The 24,988-nt window shown below is 37.8% G+C and overlaps 1 protein-coding gene across 1 annotated transcript in view; it reads right to left on the bottom strand.

The window, feature by feature from the left end:
- Nucleotides 1–3,396: 3,396 nt before the first annotated feature.
- Nucleotides 3,397–24,988, bottom strand: part of LOC140240847 (target of rapamycin complex 2 subunit MAPKAP1-like) — a 72,205-nt gene continuing 50,613 nt past the window's right edge. Inside the window, exons 5-10 of the mRNA XM_072320621.1 lie at nt 20,348–20,533; nt 16,141–16,250; nt 14,375–14,482; nt 11,976–12,116; nt 5,397–5,537; nt 3,397–3,870 (exon numbers count right to left, since the gene is read on the bottom strand). Of these exons, the coding sequence (XP_072176722.1) occupies nt 3,674–3,870; nt 5,397–5,537; nt 11,976–12,116; nt 14,375–14,482; nt 16,141–16,250; nt 20,348–20,533 (883 nt within the window). The 3' untranslated portion in view covers nt 3,397–3,673. The remainder of the gene's footprint in view (nt 3,871–5,396; nt 5,538–11,975; nt 12,117–14,374; nt 14,483–16,140; nt 16,251–20,347; nt 20,534–24,988) is intronic.

Below are 24,988 nucleotides of genomic sequence, written 5' to 3'. Positions count from 1 at the left end.
GAATTCTGAGTTCATAATAATACAAACAGAAAACAATATCTAACTACCAGCAGGACTGCTGTGTCATGAATAAAACAAACTAGTATCATCTCGATTTTTAAAAGTTATCAAAACAGAAAAATAAAAAGTGTACAAATAAGGGATCAATACATCAATGGCATGTTTACCAAGATTGTTTACAACAAACATAAGCAATATAAAACGTGAATTGCATGTATTGGTGAACAAATGTTGAAAAGCATGATTATAGCCTATTTGTAAATGAGGCAACCATTAGCAAAACCTTTCATATTTGTTGGCAAATTGTTGGGTGTGAAAACTACTGACAGTGTCACATACTTGATAAATGATACAAGCACTGAATGATTTCCAAACATTGAATGGATTCCATGCATTGAATGTATTCTTTACATTGAATGGATTCCTCACAATGAATGAGTTCCTCGAATTGAAAGTATTCTATGCATAAAATTGATTCCTTGCACTGAATGGATTCTATGCATTGAATGGGTTCCTTACACTGAACAGATTTTATGCATTGAATGTGTTCCTTGCACTGAACAGATTCTATGCATTGAATGGATTTTATGCATTGAATGGATTATGAAAAATGTTGGACTGAGACCTGCACAATATCTACTATGATAGGTCAATTTCAATGCATGGGAATACCTCCAGCACTTAATATGGTACACAGTCCTATATATTTTATTAACCATTTTTTTTTTAAATCTTATGCTGACATCTTTTCAAACACATAGCTTGAATAAACTCCCTTTTTTATCATCACATTTGCCCCTATTACGGCAATAATAATAATCAAATGCTTTTGTCCACGATTTGTTGTCTGTGATTGCTAATGAACTACATTATTGTACACCTAGACTTTCATCCCACTGGAACTTACTACCACCCTCTCCTAAACTCTCTTTGTGTGATGATATTCACTTCCTTACTGAAATATCACTCTGCCATTTTGTTTTCAAACAAAGAAAACAAAAATGTGATAGAACAACAAGAAAATATTCAAGTAAAACATTTCACCTAACCCAAAGGCCTTTCTCTGAATATCCAAGAGGAATTAAAAACCACTGGTGAATAATAACCACAGCTCCGCTGCACCATTGGATCTGTCCTAGTAGCCACCTGATTGTAGCAGTCATCTGCATCATGCAGCCACACTACAAAATGTCTGTGAAGAAATCATGTGTGCAGACTTCCTGTACAGCGGCTGTCTACATGTACAGTATGTCCCCCCCCCCCCCTCCAAAAAAAAAAATATATATATATATATATATGATCAGATTTTCGCATTGATAACTCCAAATATGATTGAACTGTCTAAATGCTACAATGTACTTCATGGTCTTAATATATCGTAACATCTTAGCTCTATTTTGCAGAAAACCCCATTCAATTTGGTTAAGCCGTCACAGAGAAATGTGGATTGTTGTGACGCATGTCATGAGTCTGATTCTTTCAAGTTCAGCACTTGGATGCTCTTCGAACTGCATATCAATGTGTGAACACAATAAACAGAACTTAAAGGGAAGATACTCCTGACATTCTCTACAAAATTCCTCATATCTCTATGACCACTGAAGCAAATTGAATGGGGTTTTCTGTAAGATGTGGGCAATGAGTTATAGTTTCATGCCCTGAAATTGTATTTGGATTAATTTACTATTTTTAAAGTTATCATTGCTGAAGGTCGCATTGTACTTTTTGGGAGACATATGGTACTTTGTTTCATGTCTGTTTCATTCATTCACTGTGTATAGCACTAACAAACTCCAGTGGCAGAACTGTCTGTCATATTACTTTTACTCTTTATTCTTCATCCATGCCAGAAGATTTTTTTTCTGGTCTCCCTCTCTCTTCTGTCATCAAGGGCCAACCTAATTGTAACTTGAGGTACACTGTGAGAGAAATTGAAGATGAATGGAACATAGGCAAGTGAATTTCTTCGGCCTAAGAGAACTTTTCAAGTAAGAAACACTTTTTGTAAGCATCTATCATTTAGATACAACAGCAAGTGGCATCTTATACTTTCTTGCATTCCTATGAGAATACAGAAGGCATGTGTGTGTTATGTCTGTTATAGATATTGTGCAATATGACATCAAATGGGCCATGACCCTGTCTGGAGTGGCCAACTGTCCATAACGGCCACCTGTCACGTTTGCTCTCCTGAGTGTGGCCATTATGTACATGCAGGGATGAGTGTACATTGCAAAGGAATTCTGATATGGCATACTGCAAATAAATTAGTTGCTTAGGATGGTGGCCCTCCACATCAAACATTTTCCTAAAGACATCCTGTTGGAAAGAGACTGGTTCAGTACGTATCTAACACAGACACAACATGATCCCTACCTGTACCTATCGTTTTGCGCCTGGGCACTTAGCCTAACTAGCCATTTGACCAGCATTCAGTAATTCACCCAAACTTGACCTAGTTGTTGATTAGTAAGCCCATACAGGTGTAGCAATGTGCTTCTGGCCAACAAATGGCCGTGGTGACACAATATTGATGGGGGGGGGGGGGGGGGAGTTATCTCATATCATTGACAATTAGTATCCACACTTCTGTAGCAATCAGCAAAATATGCAATCCGGTGTGTGTGCCAAAGCACAGCAAGGGTTAGCAAGGCCTTAAAACATTACAGCGAATCCATTTTAGGCATCAGAATGGAACATTACATCCATTCATCGCTACAATCAAACGCACAATTAGAGTAATTCGGCTGCAGCACGCAGTTGACTGGGATGCCTCCGCTTCTCACATAATTAACATACCTGATACTTCACTCAAGTCTTGATTAACGCCAGTCCTCTTTTTCTTGACCAACGTTAGACCTTTAACTCTCCCTTTACAAAGAAGATACATGTAGTTTTCTATTAATTTTGTCAGGTCCATTACACCACTTAACATTGTCAATACACCTACCCAGAGGAATTTATGGCAAATAGTTTCAATTTCACCAACCTTTGTTGACCTTGATCTTGACCTTTAACTCTTTTCAGGCAACCAATCTTTTATTCATTTCCATACTTCTCGTCACAATCTACCATTCAACATTTCTATCATTACTGAGTTAATTGTAATGTTAATCTTCTCAATACTGACAAGGAAAAAAGAAGTTTGGGCAAACATCTAATGCAATTTTGCTTCTTCTGTATGTACATATAACTCATAAAAACAAGTTCATAATGTTAATATTACTTGTGGTGGCAGGAAAAAAAGAAAACACACTCAAAGCTGGCAATTCACATCTACACTGATGTATAAATGTGTGTGTGTATGTGTGTGTGTTGGAGTGACCACTTTCTACAAGGAGTGGTCTGTTCAACTCTGATGGTTTTCCTATTCTACCTTTGTAGATGGTGGGGGTAGCGTTGCCGAATCTTTCATCGGTGGGGACGTCACTTCTTGTGTCAGGCTCATCCGGTAGGAGCAGTCAGATTCTACTTTTAAAAATCTCTCCAAGTCTCAAAGTAAGTAAAGTATTCTATGATTGTGCCTTTACCTCGACTCCATAAATAGCATACAGTTAATGATACTTTCTGATCTCATTTATCTTTGCTTTCGTATGAATATAAAGCAACAGAATTATTCTAAAACTGGCATCTAAAAGAAAAGCTTAAAATACTATCAAAAATCCTAATACTGCTATTTGTCGTGCGCCTTTCTACTTTGCCGCCGATCTCTCCATATGGTGTAGTCGTTGCGCACCGCACTCGCTCGCAGGTCCAGGATGTGGTTGATGCGATTGACAATCTGCTTCGTCAGGTTGGTGCCCGTCTCAAAGTCGTAGTTCTTGAACTCATGGTTGGGGCTCTTGAAGGTGAGACGGAATGTCGATTTTCCTACAGAAACGATACATGAATGCAAATGGAAATAAGTGAAACATGCTGCATGGAACACACATTCAAAGTTTCTAGGAGGATTCTGACTGCATCAAACAGCAAAGACTACAGGAAATGATGCCAAAAAAGTAGTGTAGTAATCCGTATCTTAACCCGTTGAGGACGGGCTGATTTTATTACAACACGCATTTCCCATAGACACCTGCCAGAGTATACTCAGGACTCATCCTTCAACGGGTTAAGTTCATGGTTTTCTCTAATATTCATGATGCATTTGACATGAGAGGTTTACTCTTACAGGCTAGACTACTGTAAAACCTGACATTTTTGCCTGCCTGAAACTTTAGCCAATTTTGAGAGGAGCCAATATTCGTGAAAAATAAAATGCACATGAAAGTGTTTATCTACACAATGCTATGAATGCTAGTGGCGATTCACAAAAATTTCACACCACGAAAAAGGCCATCAGCTCCAATTTGCAAAACTTTTATCCCACAAATGTTACTGGCTTTACAGCAACTTCTGACTATATCACACAGCATAGAACACAGAAATGACACCAAAAGCAGTGTAATTATTTTCAAGTTCTTGGTTTTCTGCAATCTTTCATAAGACATGAGAGTGCCATACTAACAGGCCTCTCATCCATTTTCCGTATTTTGTCCACATTACATATTGAGGTAAACTTCCAGCTCTTGCTGACTGTTATCTTGAAGTCATTCTAAATGGAAATTTAAGTTTTCATACGGGGCATTTAGACTAAATTCATTTGCAGTTCCATTCAATTCAATTCAATTTTATTCAACCATTCAGTAAAAACATACTCGTAGACATGCAAACGAATTTCACCACTAATCCAGAAATATAAACTGTCCGCTTAAACTCCATTTTCACAAACACACAGGACAATCTATCCGTGTTGATCTGTCTATCCTTCTACCTAGGCATCACGCCTATATACTTATTCATTACCCATTTAACTATCCATCTATTCTATCTATCACTATTTTTTTTTAAATCAATCTACACATCTATCTACATCATCCAGCTGTCTATTTATCCACAGCTGTCTCTCTCTCATTTTACATCTTTCTAACTTTCTGTCTATCCTTTTCTCTATCTAGATGTCTTTCCATTTATCTGTCTTAATATATATCTTTCTATCTGTCTGTTCACCTCATTTGCTGCTCTAATTCATCATTTGTCGCACATGAGTAAGTTCATTCTACATAACAGCAATGGCTCTTTTTTTTTTTTTGCACTCAAACCAATCTTAACTAGGGCACTATGAGGGAAATGAAAATAAAAAACTCTAAAAATTGTGACAAAAATGTAAACAGCACCCTCTCTTGGCCTCCTATGAACAAAATGAGAGATTTTTCAAATGAAACTTTAGCAACTCGCTGGCAAGCTACACTTTTATGCTGTGCGACATCACACGTACATATTCTGAATAGATCGCATCCAAGGGGGCAAGACAGAGAGAGAGAGACAACTGCTTTGTCCAGTCACATATAACTTTGTACCTGAGGGTTTTTCATCGGTCACGCTGCAAGCCGCCAGCCTGTCCGACTCGATGGAGACCGCCTTCTGCTTGCCCCAGAACTTGGCGGGCGTGGTCCTGGGCTGGGCCACGGGGTCAATCTCAATCTTGTCACCCGAGATTCCTGAATGAGAATGGATGACATCAGGATGACACTGATAAGAATTTGAATGTACTCAACTTCAGTTTTTCGGGTTTATTCAAGTGCCCTTTGATTCTCATACTATTCAGGCTACAGGCATAAAAGTTATAACTGACTTGAAGTTTGAAGTTTATTAGCAACAACATTTGAACATGTACATTTTCAATCATTATACAATGGTATTTACATACATATATGAAAAAAAAAATACTTATCTATTACTCCTTTACAATAACATGATTAAATGAAGACATTTGAGATTTAAATGTGATACATGTAGCGTAATTCTACAAAGTTCTACTTGGTCTCAATATCACTACCAATGTGGTTGCAGGAACAATGTTTCTTCTTTTTTTCACTCACTGATTCTCTGTATATTCAGGAAGGTCACTGGAAATTTAAATGAATAACACTATACTCTCTGCAGTCTAACCTGTTGAGGACGAGTCCCGAGTATACTCGGGCAGGTGTCTATGGGAAATGCGTGTTGCAGCAAAATCAGCCCGTCCTCAGCAGGTTAAAGACAATGCTGTACCCATTTTGCACATTGCAGTAGACTTGTACATTCCATAAAACTGGAAAACATTATTTGGGGATTTAACAAACAAAATCTTCCACCATCAAAGTAGAATATTTCATGTTCTGTAGAAGCATAAATGGTTTCTGGTCATACACGTAGAATACCTATTGTACGGAAAACCCCTTCTCATGAGAAACCAACTCAATTTTGTGAAAAAAATAGGGGAATACATATTTCACTTCCATGTCAGCATAATTGAGATGACTTGCAATTTGTAGTTCAATCTTGGGGACAATAATTCAGACACCAAGAAATTGCATCAAGGACGTAGAAGAGTGAGCCTTACACAAAGACTCACTTATGCATTTATTGCATTTTGTCATTACTTAAAAATTAAAAAGATTTCAGCCTTACCTAACATTGTGAATTGGATATAAATATGCATGTATTGTCCATCCCAATGCAATTAGAAATCTTTTTCCACAGTCACAATATTAATCTTCTTCCTGTGCCAAAAACTATTGTACATCATTCTTGACACTGTCCTTTCGGTTCTACTCGTAGAATTACCACATCAAGAATCACCCGAGACCCTTCCCCTTCCCCAAACCCTTCCTCTAATCTTTACTAACCCAATCACCAACGGGTATCTAGCGAAGGGGGGGGGGGAGGGAAGGAATTGTCCTCAGAAGGTAATTTTGCTGATGTGGTCCTTTCATATGATGTACAAAAATACAAAGTCATCTTCTTCTATGCAAAAATCGCACATCTCATTCTTGTATTTTATTCCTCCATCTATACATAGAAAAAAAAAATAAACATATATTTATATATACATGCATATATGTGTCACCAAACTGAAAATTTAAACTCCCTCATTAATCACAGGTCTGCGCTTCACATATTGAAGTGTATAATGTATCTATCTCATAAAAGTTATACAAGTTGTATGAACCATTTTATTACCAGTCTGCTTCTTCTTGCACTACAGTCAACAGCTGGATAACATGACAACTGAGTCAGACACGTTAAAGAGACAGAAAACTGAGCACTTTGGGTGGTTCTTTTTTTCCTTTCGATTGTTTTCATGTGGATTCGAAGTTTTCTTTCTTATTCTTTTTGAGAAGGAAGGAAAGATATTTAGTCATAACCTGAGCTCATTTCTGGAATCCAAGCAGAGGTCGGCCCACTTATTTCCTCATGTATGAATTCCATGTGTTGTCAATAAAAGCTGATTACAAACAGAGATCAGGCGGGACAAAGGAACAAACAAAATGTGACAAAGAGCGCGCAAACGTCACGGGACGGGGAGAGATTTCAATTTGCATCACGCAGCTCTGCGTCCCTCTCTGACAGCGTCTGGCCGACTTTGCTCTTGTGTCGTGCCCTGCTCCGCGGCACAGGGCCTGTACGAATTCATTTCCCCCACACACGGCATCATTTGTCAGAATTCTCTCTTTTTTTACACCAAAGGGTGGTTTAGGTTGGATCGAAACTAATCACGATGCCATTGTCACTGTTTGCATTAGCTCTGTTTCCTTCATCCTGCCAAACAACACTGAATCTTGAAAAAAAAAAAAAAAAAAAAGGTCCCTGAATTTCACACAAACCCCATTTAAAGAAAAACAGTCCTGCACTTTTACATATAATGACTTGAAGAAAATCAGTTCCCAATTTTGAATAAGAAAAATACTTTACTTTGGTAATACAAATGCAGAAATAAAAATATAACACTTTAAAAATGTGATCAAAACAGAAGAATGAAATACAGAATGGCTGTTCCAACATCAGAAGAGAACAAAAAGGTTGGCATGGTAGTTTATCTGCATCTTAATTAAATCATCAAACCTTTTATTTTTTGCTCCAAAAATCATCTTGTCATTACCAAATTGGCAGCTCTGAATTTCACTGTTTATCCACTACAGGAGAAAGATTAAATGGAACTGCTTAAATCAGTCAAAAAACACAAAAATAATATGCCATTTTAAGATCAATACACCATTTTCTCCTAGACGGTATTGCCGATTTAAAGATCTAATATGAATTCAGCAAATGAGGCTTGTCAATGATTCTGCGACTATGATAAACCACTTTGTATCTTCACTTTTTTTCTCGTAGATGGTATTGCCAATTTAAAGATCAGTTATGTATTCAGCATTTAAGAGCCTTCTCAATAATTCTGTGACTATGATAAATCTTTTTGTATCATTAAAACAAGGCCTAAATGAAGAGGAATGAAGACGATTCCATTATACCTCATGAAACACTGACAATGAATAGTAAAATTATGCTAACAAGATAAGCACCAAACGACAGAAATATGATTTCTGGGAGTTGGTGAGCTAATAGACTGTCATACAATCTGTACAGTACTCCATACTAACTCTTATTACCACTGTATACTACAAACAATGAGAACACTATCGGTATTCCCTTGGCTATTCTGGAATAGATCTAAGTTCTTATAAATATCCATGTCCTGTGCTGTTTGAACATTAATGACAAATTTATTATTTCGTGTGGCTTTATGTCATGGTGAGACATTTCAAACTTAAAGTGAAATAAAAAGTAGAAGTATAAATGTGTATAAAAGTGGAAACCCAGTCCTAATATGATGGTCATTAGAAGATGTAAATGAGCTGCAGAACAGTCTTTCACTGTTTCTCTAAATTTGCTTGAATTTTACTCACACGCTGATCTCACATACTATCATCTCCAATGCCAACTTCGCTTTTTTCCCTAACCAGTTAATGTTCCTTGAATATTCTGCGTGCTTGCATCACTTTACGTCAAACATACAAGCCTGGATCAGATCCATGTGGAATGACGCTTTCAGTTTGCGAACACGCTGACACTTCGGCAATCGCTCGCAGCTGTTCTCTTTGCGCACGCAGGAGAGCGTGTGAAGCGTGAATTGGACGCGCCCGGTGCGCAAAACAGAAACAGGGGACAGAAAATGCGAAGAGGGGGCGTAGTTCTCTCACGCCCTCTCTTTGAAGTATGAAATCGATGAGCCAAACCAAAGGGCAATGCTCTCGCTCAAATCTCTGACCGTTCTAAATTTCCTCCTCTCACGTGCAATGCATTATCATCTTTCAAATCATCTAAACCTAAACATTTGGAAATCTTTACCTCATCACATAAAACTAAAAGTTAAAATTGAAAGAAAAAAAAAATCTTCAGCGTGAGCAATAAACTAGTTTAGCAAACATCTATTCCACATGTTCAAGAGACCTAGAAATCCAAGGATACTATTATCTGGACACTTTCACTGATTTTACTTTCTTTTAGTTTGTTTTTTCAAATCTGAGCCAGTCTGACTTTATTTATAGGTCAGTACATTTAAGTGACAGAGAATAAATGACAAACTTCAAGCTATTGAAATGATTGTGACACTAGAATATCAAAACCTCTATTTTGACACAGAAATAATCTACCATAACCCTCACTCATAAACTGCATAGAGACCTAACCATTGCTTTCTTGACCAAAAACTAATATCCATTAATGCTGCGATTCTGTTTTCTGAAAACACAATGAATGTAAAAGGAGAACAAGAAAAAAATATGTGAAACTGAAATTTTATCTTTAAACCTTATGTATCCTTCAAAGGAAGAAATTTGAAGTTTTCTTGGGAAGGCTTAATAGCTATAAGCCACTGATTGCCAGATATTGCACTTTCCCTTTTGGTCTAATACTCGGTATATGGCACACACGGTCCCTATATGGAACAGGTTACACAATACAAACTTTATTGTGCCATGGGTCAGCTGTGCATTCATGTAGGTTTTATCCCTGTCTGGTAATGAAAACTGCCTGTAATACAGAGGCATGAGAGGATGAATAAATTTCTCTGATAATGTCTTGCAATTCAAAAGTTCTGTTTTTGTGGTTAATTCTTCTTTTCTTTCTTAGCTTATGGTCACATTTCTGCAGACGCAATGGGAGGGAAAAAACCCACAAAATAACATGATGATAATAACTTCTCATGATTGGACAATATCACAGAGGCCAATGTGTAGATGGTTGACACATTGAGTCACACCTCGAGGGAAAACAAACCGTCCAATGCTTCTCAGTGGTGCTCCTTTGAGCATGCTGGATCAATTACGTGTGAACCATTTTTTTCTCCACTGTGTCGGCGGGAGACTAATTTTCAAAATTTCCTGCGTTATCCCCAGCCGGGAATAGCTCCAAGTAAACATTAAGAAAAAAAAAAAAAAAACTCCAAGTAAAAACAAAATATAGATAACTAAATGAGAGACAACAATAATAAAAATCTGCTGTTCGCAGTGATGCTGGGTAAAAGTTAGAAATGTCACACGACAAAACTTGACTCCAAAACATAGATTGTCTATGAAATATAAAGAGGCAAAAGCACACATGGTATCCCTCCTTTTTTTTTTTCAAATAAAATAATCTAATAACATAATAATGCAATGAACATAGAGAACCAGCAAAATATGTTTTGTTATGTCCAGTTTTTACAGAATGACTCTCCAGTCATACGTTGTATATCCCAAATCATATCATATCTATCATGTAGTATAGAAGCACAAATTTTTAGTTGTCTCGTCTCTTTACTTCTGTTTCTGCTTCCTCTCTCTCTCCCTTTTTTCACCCTTCTTTTCTCATTTCCCGCACACTTGTAGTTAAGTTTATATTCACCTATTTTTTTTTTTCCCTGTGAGGTGTCCACATAGTACAAGCACAGTCTTTTGAGTGGGTACCTCCACTTTTTTTTCGCAGAATGTATATGTTTGTATGAAAAATGCCTCACTTTCTAATGACTACTGACAAATGTTACTCTTTGCTATCTATGTATCATCCCTTCAAACGCATGTCGAATTTATACTTTTTGTACATTCTGTTGAAAGAAGTGAAAATAAAACCTTTGAAGTGAATTGAAAAATAAAACCTTCGCAGGACTCGTCAGTCTAAGTCACAGAGAATGATAGATCTGCCTACCGTCAAGGCTATGTTGTCATGGAAACCCATTTGTGGAAGCAAACCACATTGTGGGTGTGGCCCAGAGGTCTACCTTATTAAAGTAAACAGACTAAATAATGCCACACAGGGTATTACTCTCAACCTCTCTCTATTCAAATGGTAAATCTTGGATCACATTGAGTGATTTCAAGTTCGGTGCTAGTGCTATCTCAGCACTAGCACCGGCAATAAAACCGGACTTGAAATCAGTCGGTGTTGGGAGGTTAACCTCAAAATTGTGACGCATTTCCAGTTGCTGATGCTGGACTCGGAGTTGAATGTCATCTGCTGAACCGAGTTCCGCCGTTTGTGTTAGCAATTTACTTGCTTTTTTCCCATTGGCTAAAACTAGCCCCTCGGGATTATCATTTTCATCATTTCAAGTTCGATGCTGGTGTTATCGTTGCCATACGAGACCCATATTCACTTCCATTATAGATGCACCTAAAAGTCTATGCTAATGCAATGGCCGTCCACATAACGTACATGAACACTCTAGATATGGCTCCTAAATCTGAGTCTGGGAGCAAAACTAAGACCATTGCATTTTGAAGAAGGGATGAAATTTGTTAATCAGTCTTCCTCGTTATGTGTCTAAATCTCAGCAGTCATGGCTACATCTGCTGATATTTGAATGTAATCACACGCAATCACTTTTTTCATCACAGACATTGCGATGCTGTGATCCCAATCCCCTAGTCCTGGGGATCGATAATTTTGATCGGTATCGTTGCGTTAATCTGACCGTCGGTGTTGGAGCTCGATTTGAGGCCATTGTTTGGGAGATAGCACTAGCACTAGCACTAGCACCAAACTTGAAATCACCCATTGTCCGTACACCAATGGAGCTTCCTGCTGTATTAATATGCAGCCTTCCAGCAGCATCCACTTAACCTATGAATAAGACCAACCTAGCTGAATCTCTGTTGCCGGGCGTAGCCTGTGCAGCATGTTGACCCTGTAGGACCGGTACTCTGAGCTCAGGACTAGTTGGGGCTCCCTGTCACCGGAGTACGGCCGCATTCTCTCCGTCTTCACATAGTCCCTCTTACCTGCATGAAGGAAAACAAGTGAGAAGTGTTGGTGGAGGATCAACACCTTACATCATGAGAGCTTAGCATACCAATCAATCTTTAGATTGAAAAGTATATCTCACTCAATCAAAAAGAAAAAAACCCAAAACCCACAGAAAATGACCTATCAAAACATAAAGATTTTAATATGTAATAATAACAATTCACAACATTTATATAGCGCGTTATTACATAAAATGTCTCTAAGCGCTAAATGTAGGCCCTATGTATAGTAGCTATAGGCTTTGAACAACAGGTACTTTTAGTAAGGTGCTAAAGTTATTTAAATGAATACTTTAAATAATAAATATTCCAGAATGCTTTTTCCCAATCAAAACTACTCTTTTATATGATACAATATTTTGACAACAGAGCGATATAGATATGGACATAAATGTGAAAACAAATGTTTGCCATAATGATTGTTCACTGATCACAGCAATTGACAGATACACTTCCATTAGACATACCACCCCCCCTCCAAAAAAAAGGAGCAGAATATCATATTATATACCATATAATATAATAGAGTATATACAATACAGAGTAAATCTGGTTTTGTGAGACAACTTTACAAGCAGTTGCATTCGAGATCGGGAGCCACAATGACAGAATGAAGGGGTTCTGTCACTTTTCTAAGAGAAAAGTTTGTGATTTTCCCACATAAGAAAAGATATACACATCACTCCTGCTACTACAGGAAATAATTTCTGCCAGCTGTAAATGTCGCAAATATCAGTCAACCAGCCAAATTCGCAGAAATGGAAACCGGTTGTGGGCGTTGGAGTAGGTGTGAGTCCCAAACGGGCAATAATGTCCTTTGGCATGGCATTTTATCCTCATTGCCAATTCTTTTGAAGGAGACTTAAAGGACAAAGTTACCTTCACCCATTGAGGACGAGTCCCAAGCATACTCGGGCAGGTTTCTGTGGGAAATGCGTGTTGTAGCAAAATCAGCCCGTCCTCAGCGGGTTAACATTTGTGTGGATTGCGTGAATGTAGCATTTCTATAGTAGAACACATCAGTGAAAGTTTGCGGAAAATTGGACAATTTTTGTAGTTTCAGTTGCTGCCATCACTGGATGAGAAGACTGCTACAGTTTGTGATGCAACATGCATAGAATGACATAAAGAACATATAAAGAAAATTAAACAAACGTTCATTTTTCCAGCATAATAAAAAAAAAAAAAACACTTAACTTGCCTCTTTCAGAAGGCAAGGGTAATCATATTATCCTTACCGTACATCAGGAACAAGTCGAGGGAATGTGACCTTAAAAAAAAAAAAAAGAGGGAATTTTGTGGAATTCTCTCTACATTTTCTTTATATCGTTCTACGCATGTGACATCACAAACTGAAGTAATGATAATGGCAATGAAACTTTGAGGATTCATAACTTTTGAACAGATTGTCTGATTTTTCTCAAACTTTCCCTGATGTGTTCTACTAAAACTTGCTGCATTCACTCAATCCGCTTGAATATGAAGGTAACCTTGTCCTTTAAAGCTGCCAGTCCCATGTATAGGAATGCTATGACCTGCTGCACTTATTGTAAAAGGACCAACTTCACTTCTATCACAAAGGGCAGTGTGTAATCCTGGTGAAATAGCCAAACACACACAAAAACTGGCAGATACAAATTGTACCTGCTAGAACCTTCAGAATTAAAGGAGGCAGATTAAAGGGATCGTATAGTTTTGGTTGAGACCTAACTTCAGGTTTCCAACATTTTTTGGTGAGAAACAACTTATGAAATATGAAAGAGCATGTAATTCCAAGAGGAATTCAATGTTTATTTGATGAAAATTGGTTTTGAAATGGCCGAGATACGCAAAAAAGAGAAATCCTAATGAAAGGTGGGACCCATCTTTTATTAGGATCGCTTTATTTTACTTTGTTTTTGGATGTCTCAGCCATTCCAAAGCTGATTTTCATCAAATAAACTTTGAATTCGTCTTAGAATGGTATGCTCTGTACCATTTCATAAGTAGTTTCTTGGTATCTCACAAAAAGTTAAAAGCCTAATCCTTGCCTCCACCAAGACTGTACCATCCCTTCAACGTGATGATGAAGAAGAAGAAGAAGAAGAAGAAGAAGAAGAAGAAGAAGAAGAAGAAGAAGAAGAAGAAGAAGAAGAAGAAGAAGAAGAAGAAAGAGAAGAAGAAGAAAATTACACATACAATGTAAAATATCAAACTTGAGAAAAAACCTGTGACTACAATGGGGTGGTACTCACTGTGTTCTCGGACCATGATGAAGTTCATGGTGTCCACCTCACACAGCTTGAGGTCCAGGTCCAACGGCACACCGGGGGCAGAGGTCTTCTCCAAGAGGTAGTGGGGTCCTGGGGGTATAGGGTGATGATAAATGATAAGGATAGTTACAGGTTACAGTTCACAATTCTTGTCAAAACTTTTTTTGTTACAATACACTCTCTTTTGTGACAATACTCTATTTGTCTTTCTTTCTCCTCTCTCTCTCTCCCTCTCTTTCTCCCTCTGCCCCTCCTTCATCATATTATTTCTTCTCTGTACTAATTTTTAGGCAAAGAAATGCCCCTTTTCACTCCTTCCACTGACCTATCCTCTGTCATCCCAACACTTCTTTTCAGGACAAATATCAAATGGTGTTATTATAAAACTCCCTATAAAAGGTTTCACGAAACATATTATGAGAATTAGAATATATGTGAACTGACAAAATTTACTCCTGATACTAATTCTACTGATTACAACCATAACTACTTTGATTTGATACACCAAACTACTACTACTACTACTACTACTACTACTACTACTACTACTACTACTACTACTACTACTACTACTACTACTACTACTACTATTACTACTACTACTACTACTACTACTACTACTACTACTACTACTACTACTACTGCTACTACTACTACTACTACTAAAACTACTACTACAACTACTTCTACTTTTTTCTGTTAATGTGACAAATATGGTAATAATTATGATAATGATAACAACAATTAGAGACAGCACTGATTATGATAATAAAGCTGCTAAACAGTAAACTGGTGCAAACAATGCACCTGGTCATTACCATAGCAAAAATATGAAATGAAAATGTCATGTCTAATATCCTATGAAAGCAATGCCTAATCAAGGAATTTTGATATGGATAAAGTGTAAACATTCAGCTACAGAGTCAATTTCAAAATGAGAAATGAGAATTCCAGGGTTCTGTCCTTGCATACATAAACACTAAATGAAGTCCCTGGGATTTCAAGTCCTGTGACTATTGCAGGAGCATGACAAACTTTCAACAAGTGAAACATCACATCTGACATACACGTATCCCAATGATTTCTTTTGAAAAACATTCCTGGATACAGAGTGCTCAATTCCTGGACAAGAAAATGAACTTTGAAGACAATACTGTTTTCAAGATAGACAGAAGGCTGGGAAGTTAAAACCCATGTTCATAAATTTCCATGAAGGAAAAGAAGTGTACCACTTTACGTCTAGGCTTAACTTGCCTAGTTTTTCCCTCAGCATTCAGTACCCCATCCAAACTTAACGTAAACTTAACGCAACGTAATGTAGATTTAATAGCAAGCCCACTCAGGTATTATGGCCACGTGCCTCGTTCCAACTGGGAAACCAAGGTGACATATTACAGTGATTAGGGGATTAGGTAATCCTTATTCATTAACAATTAGCCTCCAGACAACCGCACCAATTGGCGATCAAAGTACTGTGTACGCCATATATTTCAGCAGGTTTATATTTTCTCGAATTTCACAAATTTCAAAACACATAAAATCCTGACATGGATGCAATGAACATGTGTACATTTCTCTGTCCATTGCTTGTACTCCACGAGCACAAATTAATCGCCGACAAAATTGTCACCAAATCACGACTAGCGAAAAATTTAGACTTGCTGAACACATGGCCTATGCCGTACATGAAGGGTCAAAGTAAGAAAGAAGTTGGAAGGTGGTGGTAAGGCATCCTGACCGAAACCAACCTGCTGTAGGGATGATTCCTTTTCGTTTCCTCAGCGCCTTGGTCAGAATCTGTCTCAGAGTGATTTGGGTGGTGTCCACAGCCAAGCGGGATTCGCCGTCCGATGATTTACTACCAATAAAATCAAGAAACATCAATTATAAAGAATTTGTGAATAAGTGAATGTTAAACTACAGAGTATCAGTTCTTGAATGTATTCACAAAACATACTGTGAAGAGTGAAGACAACATGCTCAGAATTTGTATTATTATTTTTAGATAAACTGAACCAAACATTTTGGTTTCATCTGAGATGTGAGGTTTGAAATCTACAATGAAAGCTTTCCCTGTGCAAATTTCAAACATCATCAAAACATGATGATAAAATACTCAGCTTTTTTTATGACAACATCAAATAGTCAAATAGACAAGATGAAGTTCTGGAACAGCCTTGTATTTTGCCAAACATAAAACAGGAAAGTATAATAATACATATTTAAAAAAAAAAAAAAAAAAAAAAATCACAAAAAAAAACCCTAACAACTCAAGATTCCCAGGAGGACTGATTTTCTGAACCTCAAGACAAATTAAGTATGATGACACCTCCCTGTAGTGCCCCTCAACAGGATCAGAACTACCTTTACAGAGGGCCCTCCAAACAATTATCATTATAAAATCAGGCATCAAGCTGTGATAAAAAGCCTGATATAATACAAATCAGTTTGAAACCCATCATATTTCATAAATATGGGATGGGTTCCCCAATGATAAATGCATATCAAATGAGATGGAAAAAAAAAGGAGAAAGAATAGGAGAGCATTGACCACCACAAACATTGTCATGGATGAATTTGTAAGAAGAAAAAAAAAAGAGGGGGAGAATTACGAGTAGAAGTGTTCATTACACTTAAAATTATCATATTCAAACACTAAAACGAATGAAGTCTAACTTTAATGGAATTTTCAAATCACAATCTGTGAAAGCTCCTCCAATAATAATATTGCCTTCATGGGTGGCAGTGCTCAGGCTCCAGTGTGTTACGTTCATAGATTTGAGGAAACAATTTTTCATTCTGAAGAAAACTACATCCTACATGAACGACTTCAGATAATGAAAGAAAGTTAGGCACAAAACTGAGGAAAATATCTCGAAAGAGGACAGAGAAATTCACTAATACATGAAATGCCAAGGAAGAGAAATATTGAGAGAGAGAGAGAAAGTATTAGAAATTGGACTGAGATAATGACAAAGAGAAAAGAGAGGAAGAAATAAGACATCCGCAAAGAAATTAAAGATCATGGTGATCACGATGACCAGAAGTAAAACTTTGACACATGAAAACTGTAAATAGAAGACTGCGATTTGTAGAGAAAAAGAAAAGAAGAGCGAGCAGGAAAAAAAGAAAGAAAAGAAAAGCCAAAACATTCCAACATGGGAAAATGGAGTATATAACACATATTCCACTTTGATTAATGAAAATACATCTGCTTCCATCTGAAAACAAAAGAGTACCTCAGGTTAAAAAGAGCCATCCTTTTCTTCCCACATGGGGCGAATAAATTCCTTGTAAAATGTGGACATGAGAAAGAAGAAGAAGATGGAATAGAAGGAAGGGGGGGGGGGGGGGGAGTGCGCAACAGGAGAAAACAATTTCCCTTTTGAGTTCCAATCCTAGAGGCACGGGGAGGAGGGGAGTTAAATATTAATATGCATTGACTTGTGAGTAGTATCACTGGCCCCAAGCGTGCAGGAGGGTCAAAACCATTAGTGATTAATAACAGAGTCTCTTAGTCCCACGCCATACTAATCAATGTCAGTTTCTACCTGGTGGCAAAGTTGATGAGGGAGCCAAGCATGTGTAATGCAATGTTTAAAGCTGCAATGCCCCCATTTCTTTCTTTCTTTCTGTTTTTTGCCACAAAAATCGCAGCCCTGCGGTCTTTTTTTTTTCTTTATCTTGTCATTGGAAAAGGAGTTGAAAGATAGACAAGACTCACATTTACTATGAGGCATGCAGATTTTACTAGTTCCTTGTTTCAAATTTGTTGGATTTTCAAAATCTTTTGCTTCAGATATGTATTTTCCTCAAACCAGCTTGACTGCAACGACCCAACAGAGTCTCATCAATGTTTAGCTCAACTCAGTTGACTATTTTCATCATGCATTCACATTTCAGACGTATAACATGTAATTCCAATCACATTTTGATGATTTTAATGGAGGCATTCCATAACACTGCCTGACAGATAGTGCTGACATAGCAACAAGTGTATTACAGTATTCACTGGACTGCTCGCTTCCAAAATTGAAGTGACTATTACAGACTTATTTTTAATATCATTATCATTTTTGCACCTTTTCATTTGCTCTGCTGGAAAGAGAACTAGATAGAATATCATGAAATCACATAAATCTACAAAGAATGCATAAATGAATATCTTACATTTCTAAAAAGGAAGGATACCACACTAGGAATTGAGGAAGCCTCGCATGACAAAAGAATAATAAACCTGAATATATCAATGACACAAATGTGCTTTACGGGAAGAAAGTTGTATCTCATCTGGGGATCTCTCCATTATCAATTATCACTTAGATCTACTACTTCTCCTTTTGACATTCATTTCAAAATACAGAAGAAAAGAAAAAGAATCTCTATATATGAATACTTAAGGTATGACATGCCCCTTGTGAATCAGCCTTTTAACATTACAAATCATTCTGGCTTTTGCTCCTCAGCTAATCTAATTATTAAAGACAGCAACAACAGAGTGGCTAGTTCTGCTGTGTAATGAGTATCAAGTTTCGCTTTATTTAAACAGAGAAAAAAAAAGAAAATGAATATAAGGACGAAAAATAAAACTTGTGATGACACCAAATGGTTATTTTAGTCTCTGCTGTCATCTCCTTCCTAAATCTAACCACACATTCCACCACCCTGCATTTTCCCCTGTCCCTCCCTCCCTCCCCTCCTCCCCCATCCCCCTCCCTTTCCCACCACTCTGTCATGTCATGCCGTTGATGCCGTCCGTACGTCAGTACCTTTTATGCAGGGCCCTCCAATCTGACGCATGGCATGGCATATTATTCGGCAATTACCCGACATCCTAATTGCGGTGCGCTTCACTTCCAATTTGGGCGCAACTGACACATTTACAAGCTTTAAGTGCTCTTCTGACACTGTACTCTCTTGTCTTCTTTATCTTTTTCCCCCTTTTTTCTTTTTTTTTGGGGGGTTCCATGCCCCCAACCTCCAAGAGTCCCATGCCGTTTCTCCTGCATCCAAAGCATCAAGCAACACCATCCAATGGTCCTGTTCCCTTCCCTCCCCCCCCCCCCTCCAAAAAAAAAAAGACAGAAAGAAAGACAGAAAGAGAGAGAGAGAGAGAAAGACAGAAAGACAGAAACTGGAGAAATAGAATCAGACAGCCGAAGCGAAACACATTAGATTCTGTCATCCAAGGAAAAATATCTGGATTATACGCCTCGCATACTTCCGACGGAACATTTCCACTAAAAGTTGAAATATATTTAGATCTTGACAACTTCATTTTACGGCTACGTGTAGTTGCAACTTTGCATTTTATGGGCAAGGGATCGAAACTTTCACGAGGGAGAAAAATTATGCAGCTTTCTACCAGTCTCCATATCTCCAACCAAAGATGCCTGTAAGGTTGTTTCAGCCATTGTTCTGCTGAACGCTTGACAAACCAAAAATGTCACATTAAAAGAACACATAAAAAGAGAGATACTGTGTCTTCATGTCATCTGATTGCTCAAATTTCAGTCAGAAGGAAATTTGAGTTGAATCTCACTCTCACCTCCACAAATAATGTATGTTTTTCTCCATCCACACATTTAAGACACACCACAGAAATGTTGCTAATATTTTAGAGGGCAAGAATTTCCACACCTCTTTTCTGTGTCCATCTCCTTAACCCGTTGACGATGAGTCCCGAGTATACTCGGGCAGGTGTCTATGGGAAATGTGTGCTGTCGCAAAATCAATCCGTCCTCAACGGATTAAAACTAGACTGGACCCCATGGAAGAACAGATTCACTATAATAATGAATCTGATATGGGCAATTCATCCATTTGTAATTCTTTTTTTCTATTCATGTAAAAGTATGATTTATGTATTATTCTACATATTTTTAAAGTGATATGGAGAATGACTACACAAACAAACAAAACAAAAGAAAGTGATGGGTTGCCATAGTTACGTACATGGTGACGATGATGCTGTCCCCGGCGCCCCCTTTGCCCTCATCCTGCGGAACGTCCTTCTCCACCAGCGCCAGGGTGTTGAAGCCAAACTTGGAGATGGCCTCTTTGCTGTCCAGAGCGGGGAAGTCCATGTCCACCTCCCCGTCCTCCTCTGCGATCATCAGACAGTAATTTTCCACATTCTCTCTGTCAACAAAAAACAAGACACTCAAGATAAAATGGGGAGAGACTACCCTACATCATCAAAACTCTACTCTGTGTGCTATTCATTTTCCATCCTCTGCAATGAAAATACCTTTTCACATTCTATCATAATTTATGAGACAACATGATAAAACTGGGTATATGAGTACGACAAAGATTTGATCCCATTTTCACTTCATATCATATCGGATCAAATCAGTGGGACATACAGAAATATGAGTTTGCATTCACTTAACTCTTTATGTGCCATGATGGAAACCCCCCGTGTGCCACATTATTCTGAGACACAAATATAGTCTTCCGTTGATAAAACATGCTGTTTTTCAAATCTATGTAACTTTTACAGATTTTAGTTAAACTGTAGATGAAGTGAGCAAAGTTGTAGAAAAAATGTCAAGCATTGCATTGATGTAAACTCTATAAAAAAATCTATAATTGCTTTTCTTTCAAATGCCCAGCAGCTATATTACTGTAAATGTATGACTTTTGCACACAAAGCAGTGACAGAAACTTAGAAGTGCCCGCAAACCCAGAAGGAAACACTACTTGTTAGTCAATCAACACATAAAATGAGAGTTACAGAAGAGAGGAACGCAATCGCGAGAAACGCTTTCATTGTACTGTGGAATTTGGCGATTTATCGATCAATTTGGGCGGGTTTGTGCGTTTGAGCGGAATATGCGAAGTTGGCACGCCATCGACTGAGCCGGACATGCGAACGTGGCACATAAAGAGTTAACAGATGATCTACCACACACACACACACACACAAAGAAAAATGGTAAAGCGGAATAGCATTTCATCCTTCTAGCTTATCACAGAGTATGAAAAATTGACACTGTTATGATCCAAGTGTAACTATATTTTTCTTCACTGAGGACTCTACCTGGAACCCCTGGCAAACTGAAGACTCTGGCAACGCAAACATGCGCAAAATATCATGTGTACACAGCACTACACATCACGAGTATCACATATAAAAATACATCCCTTGAAGCTGGGCCCTGGAAGTTCTAAGGTTATATAATGTTGCTGTTTTTTCTGGCATGTTTTGTCTCCTCAATCTCTCACTAATTTATTTCTGTTCCATAGAGACTCAAATTTGTTTTACAATTCTATATTAACCCATTGAGGACAAGTCACGAGTATACTCAGGCAAGTGCCTATGGGAAATGTGTGTTGTAGCAAAATCAGCCAATCCTCAAAGGAATAGATGATTATTTACACATGTGTGTGCATGTGTTTGTGTGACTGGGTATGATGGGTAGGGGTAGGGAGTAATGCTGCTGAAATTTCACACTTGTAAAAAAATCTGTTTTGCCAGTTTGTAAAACTTCCTGGTTGAGGCAAGACAAAACTTGAAGAGCGCAATACAAGCACAGGCATCATCGCAGATCGCCATTTTGAGACTCGACAATGATATGAACCTTCACTGTTAGATTACTTTTGAGCATCATTCCAGTGGTGAAACCTTTCCTGAGATGGGTCTCATCTTGTCAAGATTGCTATTCATCTGCCATTTTCACCTCATTCAACCTTCTAGTTCTGACATTACGTTCCGGCTTACGGTTCGTTTGAATCAAGAGGTGATTGCAAAGACTATTAAGGGAAAAATATATTAAAAAAGCATGACAAAAGCTTTTTCTGTAAAGTACTGTACTCAATGACTTGACATTTAAATTGTGTCTGTTTTAGCTTCAATAAGTGTATCCAACGAGTCCTTTCGCAGAATGCTTTTCCCTAGACTCAGCCTCAGAGTTCATTGCGCTTTATGCTTTCCATTCTGGGAGGAAATCCGCATCACAATCATTCTATTGCATCCCTCCCACTCTCACTGCCCTTTTAAAATGGCTTCCCTGTGTCTCCTTACATGGAATACCATTGTCAATATTGCCAAACTCCTTTTATTTATCTTTTTCACATCGCAAAAAAAGAGGTAAGAGCTGACAGAATTTGTCCTTTCTACAAAAATCTCTAAGCTCCAGAGGTATAAATAGAAAAAAAAAATGAAGAAGACATTCTGTTCTAACATATGATGACAAAATCTTAAAAGCCCTATCTCACACCTGCAGTTTATCAAATCGTAATGTTGCCGCAGAAAAAGAGACACAATAGCAGTAATTTCAGCTCCACATGAGTCTCTGAAGAGGGCTGACATACTGCATTTCCTACTCACACTAAATGTTGTACACTGGGGCTGAGGAGATGGCTTTAATAGTCACAAACTTGTCAACCAAAACTTTGCGAGCATTCTTGACAGACTACAGTTAACAGCGAATGCCCTGGTGCGATCTACTCCATAATAACAGCCATTTGCAGCACAATTCTACTCAACACAGTTGAACGGTTGATTATACGGCCACACAGTGCTACAACTCGTACACTGCACATATATACAGATAATAGAACGTCAACCAGCCTTTATATTTATTGGACAAAACTTAAATTTGTATAGTAATCGGGTGTATCACTATAAAGGAGACCTCAGGATGATTTTCAGACTTTTACATTTGAACAACTATAAATTAGTTACACTGAGTACAGAGTTTCAGAATTTATAGTGATTGGGATGAGGAATATGAATGTTTTCAAAATTTTTAACAAATTGCAATGAACAAGGATAATAAGGCAGCCTCACCATACAAGTGCATGAGTTAATAATAAATTCCACAAATCTATACATGGAACTGTCAATTTATATGTACTACATGAGGCAAAATTATGAAAATAGTCTGGAATGCCCCTTTAATAGTCTACTGACAATTAAAGAGGAAAGTTTCTGAAGTCTCTAAAACATGATTTCTTGAATAACACTGTAGTGCGTAGAACAGACGAAACTCAAACTGAGGGACTGCAGGTGAATCTTTTTTTAAAGGGCCATTCCAGACGATTTTCATAATTTCACATCAACTGGTATTAAAATAAATCGACAGCGCCATGCGTAGATTTGTGGAATTTATTGTGGTCCTTGAGCAGAGAAACCAATACTCTGAAAATCTTAAACAAATTACACTGAACAAGGATGATGACATAGGAGCCTCAAATATTTCAGTAATGTAGCAGTGTAATTTCATTACAATACCGCTTGCTTACCAAGTTCACCTGTGTAAAATCTATGCATGCCTTCTTCTTTTGTTCTACTTCCTTGAGCCCCAACTCATTCATTCTTCTGGTGAGGCTGCATGTCATCATCCTTGTTCATTGCAATTTATTAATTTTGAAAACATTCTCATTCCTCATCCCAATCACTATAAATTCTGAAACTTTCTACTCAGTATAACTAATTTATAGTTATTCAAATGTAAGAGTCTGAAAATCATTCGGAGGTCTCCTTTAAATACCAGCACAAACATGACTTCTTGTTTTTACCATAACATTTCAAAATGTTTTAAACATTTCAGTAGCCACTTGTTTCAATCTTGTGGGGGCTATGGATCACATCCACTTCTTCTTCTTTCTGTAATGTATAGCTTATATCTGAGTGATTCATCTTCTGTTTTTTTGTCTAGAATTTCAACGGTATGCAAAACTTTCTGGAGGTTTCTGCAAGACGTTCCCCTCTCCTTCCGACAAAATCCATCTTTGACTCATCGTTCAAGGGTAGAACAAATCCGATCTTGTCTTCCCAATTTCACACACAGAGACGGCGAGTAATATGATTAGTTAGCCTTGAGCCATGGTCGGCCAATGCCAGAGAAAGAAAGAAAAAAGTCTCGGAAAGAAAGCAAATCCTCGCAGCAATGCGCTGAAATCTTTCTGGTCAATTTCATCAAATTTTTAATCTTCTGTCACGGAAATCAATCACAACCTGGAGAGACCCAAGCTACATACAATACCCAGCTGCCAGAGATTCGTAGGGCATATCATATTTCAGAATTGCAGCCTTTCTCATAAATGGCTAGAGAAAAGAAGTTAGAATCAGTGAAATCATTCCTACTTGACTCAACACCATTTCTGCTACATCTATACTTTCACATTAAACACACACACACGCACATTCTCGTATGATGCTTCAACTGGGGATACGGTAGTTTGCTGAAGGTAATCAGGCATGTTTCATTATTTGTTTTTGATTTTCGTATGTGATGAATGTCCTAACTGAAATTGAAAACCATACGAAAAAATTACTTAAATTCAGTTTGGTAAGTATGCAATAAAATCAGGCTTCATGTAGTGCAGATGATGCATACTACACAATAATCAAGGATACATTGTATGTGTGAAAGTTTTCAAAATTTCCCCTTCAGAATAATGTGAAAGCTATTTGCTTACCTGCAGGTCCTACGATGTAAATATGCAGAACAGGCAGGTGCATCCAAGGAGGTTCTCTCATACCTCCTTGGTGCATCATATACCCCTAAGGTATCCCTAGGGCCTTGAGAGGGCGCTTTTTCATTTGTTTCAAATACTCTGAGCAAACGGGTGTATGCCTGGTGT

This window comes from Diadema setosum, chromosome 17 (genome assembly GCF_964275005.1).
Source record: "Diadema setosum chromosome 17, eeDiaSeto1, whole genome shotgun sequence".
In the NCBI taxonomy this organism is placed as follows: Eukaryota; Metazoa; Echinodermata; class Echinoidea; order Diadematoida; family Diadematidae; genus Diadema; species Diadema setosum.
The sequence above is the reverse complement of the archived record's forward strand: the minus strand, read 5'-3'. Positions and strand labels throughout refer to the sequence as shown.